Below are 3604 nucleotides of genomic sequence, written 5' to 3' on the forward strand. Positions count from 1 at the left end.
GAACGCCCAGAGAAAACTCTCGCAGGAATCCAGAGAGGGAACTCCTGGAAGAATCCCCAGCAAAAACTTCTGGATGAGCGCCCAGAGGTAACACCTTGAAGAATCCCCAGAGGAAACTCCTGGATGAATCCCCGGAAGGAATTCCTGCAGGAATCCCTAGGAGGCCCGCTAGAAGTCCTCGCCAGATTGAATTCCCAGAAAAATTTTCAAATTGATCGCTGTGTGAATCTGCAGAGGGAACTCGGAAGAAATCTCCGAAAACAAGTTCGTGGAGGAAACCCCGGAAAGGATTCCTGGAAAAATCTTCGGGAATTCCTGGAGGTATCTCTGGAGCTGCTAAATAAATCTCCAAGCGAAATTGCTGGGGGCAGCACCGAAGGATTTCTTCCCGTGAGTAATTCCTTGATAAATCTTTGGAATTAATTCCTGGGAGAATGCTGGAATTAATTACTAGAGGAATCCCAAGAGGGTACTCCTGAAAGATTCACCGAAGATTGAGGAGTCTCTGAAAGGAACCCTCATAGCTATTCCTTGTAGGATTCTCAAAAGGAAACTCCTGCAGGATTTGCCAGATAAAAATCGTCGAGAAATTGTTAAATGGATTCCTTGCATAATCTGCAGAGGGAATTTTCAGAGCACTACGAAATTTTGGAGGGTACTCCAAAGTGAATTGCCAGAGGAAGCATATAAAAAAGAACACATCCAACAAGGATTCCGGTAGCTTGATCCGAAGCTTCATGCGAATACCTTTTTTTTGGCCACAGTAGTATTCATTCAGTTGTAAGACATTCTAGGCGTCTCAGAGCAGTTAAATGTCCACATCACGTCGTTGCTCTGGCAGCTGATGATGTGAATTCTGCAGTGTAGGTTCCGCGCGTGGATCTGGGTTCCGGCCTAGGTTCCGGCTAAAAATCCACAACACTATTATGGTTCCAGTTCAAAACCGAATTAGCGACATTTTTTCTTTGACTTCCGCTGCTTTTGTCTTGCGTTAAACACAATGTCGGAAGTGGGGCGCTGTATAGAGCACCAGGTGTACAATACAGCGCCCCACTTCCGACATTGTGTTTAACGCAAGGCAAAAGCAGCGGAAGTCAAAGAAAAAATGTCGCTAATTCGGTTTTGAACTGGAAACATAATAATAACCAGAACATTTCAAAACAAATTGTCTGATGTAGAAAAACACGGGATAAAACAAAGTGGAAATGAAAAAGATGAAGAATTGTAAACATGTTTACATCTGAATATCACCTGTCAAGCAATATCACCTAAAGCCCAGTGTGAACGGTTTCGTGATATTGTAATATCACTTTGCTTGTATCATGATATAACTCTGTAGTCTGAACATGGCATAACCGCGGAAAAGCCCTTTTTCAAGCTCAGCTGGAATTCAGTACCCGGCACTTGATCAAACACCATTGCTTTTTGGCTCTTTTCTGTTTCTACCTCTAGTGTGTATGTGTGTGTGATACATGATGTTCCAGTGTGCGTGATACAATCTTCCTCTTTCGAGAGTGTGTATGTGTGTTTACAAAATTATTCATGTTTGTTTTGATCAGCTGTTCCTTGTCCTACCACTTTGCTGGAAATTCTTTAGCCAATGCAAAACCCCTGCATAAGCAACATGCAGGTTGTCGGTGTCCGTCCGTTTATTTATTGTGTTTGGTGTGTTGTTTATGTGGCAGCTTTCCAGAATCGGCAAATTTCTTCCCTTGTGTGTTGTGTCTAAAATTCTTGCTTCGTTGAGCTTGAATGTGTGGTTTTCCGAGGCTGTGTGATTCACCAGGGCCGTTGTTTCCATTACCGCCTGGATAGCAGCATCTTCGGTTGTGTGACCAGCGCTCTGTAGTGTTTGTAACTTCTTCATGTTGGATTTGTGTTTTGATATCCGCGCCTTCAGCTTCTGTGTTGTCATGCCTATATAGCAAGCATCGCAATCAGCACAGTCTACCTGATAGATGACATTATGACGATCTTCTATCGGTGTTGCATCTTTCACTAGTGGAAGTAGTAAACCAATGTTTTTGTGTTGCTTGCTTGCTTTATGTACATTTGGGAATTCTCGACGTAATGTTTTTGTTATTGTTTGTGTCAGTCCATGTATGTTCGTGAGTGAGTAGTATGTTTTTGTCGATTCTTGCTGTTCATTTTCATTACTACTCACTTTCATAGCTGTTTCGTCGGTTGGACTACCACTTATACGATTGATAATGTTCGAGGGGTAATCGTTTGTCCTCAGGAGCCCGAAAATTATTGATTTTGCTTTTTTCAGACTCAGATTTGTTGAAAACCGGAGGACCCGTTTGGCAAAGTTGAAGGCGACGTTCATCTTGAGACTCATCGGATGTCCTGAATGGTAGTTCAGGAATCTACCCGACGAGATTGCTTTCCTGTACCATTCTGTTTTGATTGTGCGGTCCTCTTGGCGTACCAGCAGCAAGTCGAGGAAGGGCAGTCGGCAGTTTTCTTCCTTTTCGACGGTAAACTGAATGTTCGTGTTTTGTTGGTTTAAGACGTTGAGTACTTCTTCGATTTTCTCGACTGGGAGCGCCAGGAAAAGGTCATCAACGTACTTTTTCAGATACGGAATGACCACGGTGGTGGCGGCTACTGCATCGTCCAGAAGATCCTCCATCACGTACTCGGCAATTATCGGCGACAGTGGGCTTCCCATTGCTGTACCGAAGATTTGCTGATAATACGTCCCTTCGAACACGAAATAACTGGCATCTATACAGAACTCTGTGACTTCCCAGAACAGATCAAGACAAATAGCTGTATGTTTCTTGATCTCGTCCCAGTGTTTGAAGATGCTCTGCTTCATGAGACTTTTGGGGATGGACGGGAAAAGTGCTACTACGTCAAACGAGACCAGGATGTATCCTTCCGGGAGCTGTTGTACTTACTCACTATAGCTTTTTGAAGCACGTTCGCTACGAATTTGGAGAGCTCATACGTCGGCGCGGTCATGCAGGGTACAACAGGTCTCAATGGAAGGCCGGGTTTGTGTGCCTTGGGCAGACCATAGATTTTAGGACACACTGCTTTGTAGGTCTTCAATCTCGATGCGTGATACGGATCAATTAGCTTGAGATCCTGAAGCCGTTTCACGATGGTGTTGTTCTGATTCTGGAACACCATCGTGAAACGGCTTCAGGATCTCAAGCTAATTGATCCGTATCACGCATCGAGATTGAAGACCTACAAAGCAGTGTGTCCTAAAATCTATGGTCTGCCCAAGGCACACAAACCCGGCCTTCCATTGAGACCTGTTGTACCCTGCATGACCGCGCAACTGTGTTGTCTTCGCTTTGGCACCAATATTCATTCGCTCTGCGTGCGTCGACTCATACTTGAATGAGAGGATCGTCATACGATTTTAGGATGATTGCTAGACGACTGATTCGTCATTCCAAAACACGATTATGATTATTTGGACTGGATGGTCGGACAAATCAGTCGATTTCGGGTAGGGGTTTTCGTTCAGTGTAGGATGAAGGATTTCCAGCCGCTAACCTCCATGAAATTGAGGAGGAGGTTGGCCGGTTGATAAACAAAAAAGCCGCTGGAGCGGATCAACTACCAAGCGAGCTTCTAAAATACG

General features: G+C 44.4%; 1 protein-coding gene across 1 annotated transcript; it reads right to left on the reverse strand.

Moving 5' to 3' along the window:
- Positions 1-821: 821 nt before the first annotated feature.
- LOC134286220 (uncharacterized) lies at positions 822-3141 on the reverse strand. The gene is made up of 3 exons (XM_062847802.1): positions 2957-3141; positions 2165-2828; positions 822-905 (listed from the first exon to the last, which is right to left on the reverse strand). The coding sequence occupies exons 1-3, from the start codon at positions 3139-3141 to the stop codon at positions 822-824; spliced, it is 933 nt and encodes a 310-aa protein (XP_062703786.1).
- Between the last annotated feature and the right edge of the window lie 463 nt (positions 3142-3604).

Source organism: Aedes albopictus, chromosome 2 (assembly GCF_035046485.1).
Source record: "Aedes albopictus strain Foshan chromosome 2, AalbF5, whole genome shotgun sequence".
In the NCBI taxonomy this organism is placed as follows: domain Eukaryota; kingdom Metazoa; phylum Arthropoda; class Insecta; order Diptera; family Culicidae; genus Aedes; species Aedes albopictus.

Bases quoted from the DNA above. Each gene is read 5' to 3' on its own strand.
- LOC134286220 (XM_062847802.1), bottom strand. From the start codon at position 3,141: ATGGTGTTCCAGAATCAGAACAACACCATCGTGAAACGGCTTCAGGAT. The intron at 2,829-2,956 runs GTATGAGCTCTC...CATCCCCAAAAG, and splicing joins CCCTGCATGACCGCGCCGAC to TCTCATGAAGCAGAGCATCT. The intron at 906-2,164 runs GTGAGTAGTAAT...GTGGATTTTTAG, and splicing joins CCGACGAAACAGCTATGAAA to CCGGAACCTAGGCCGGAACC.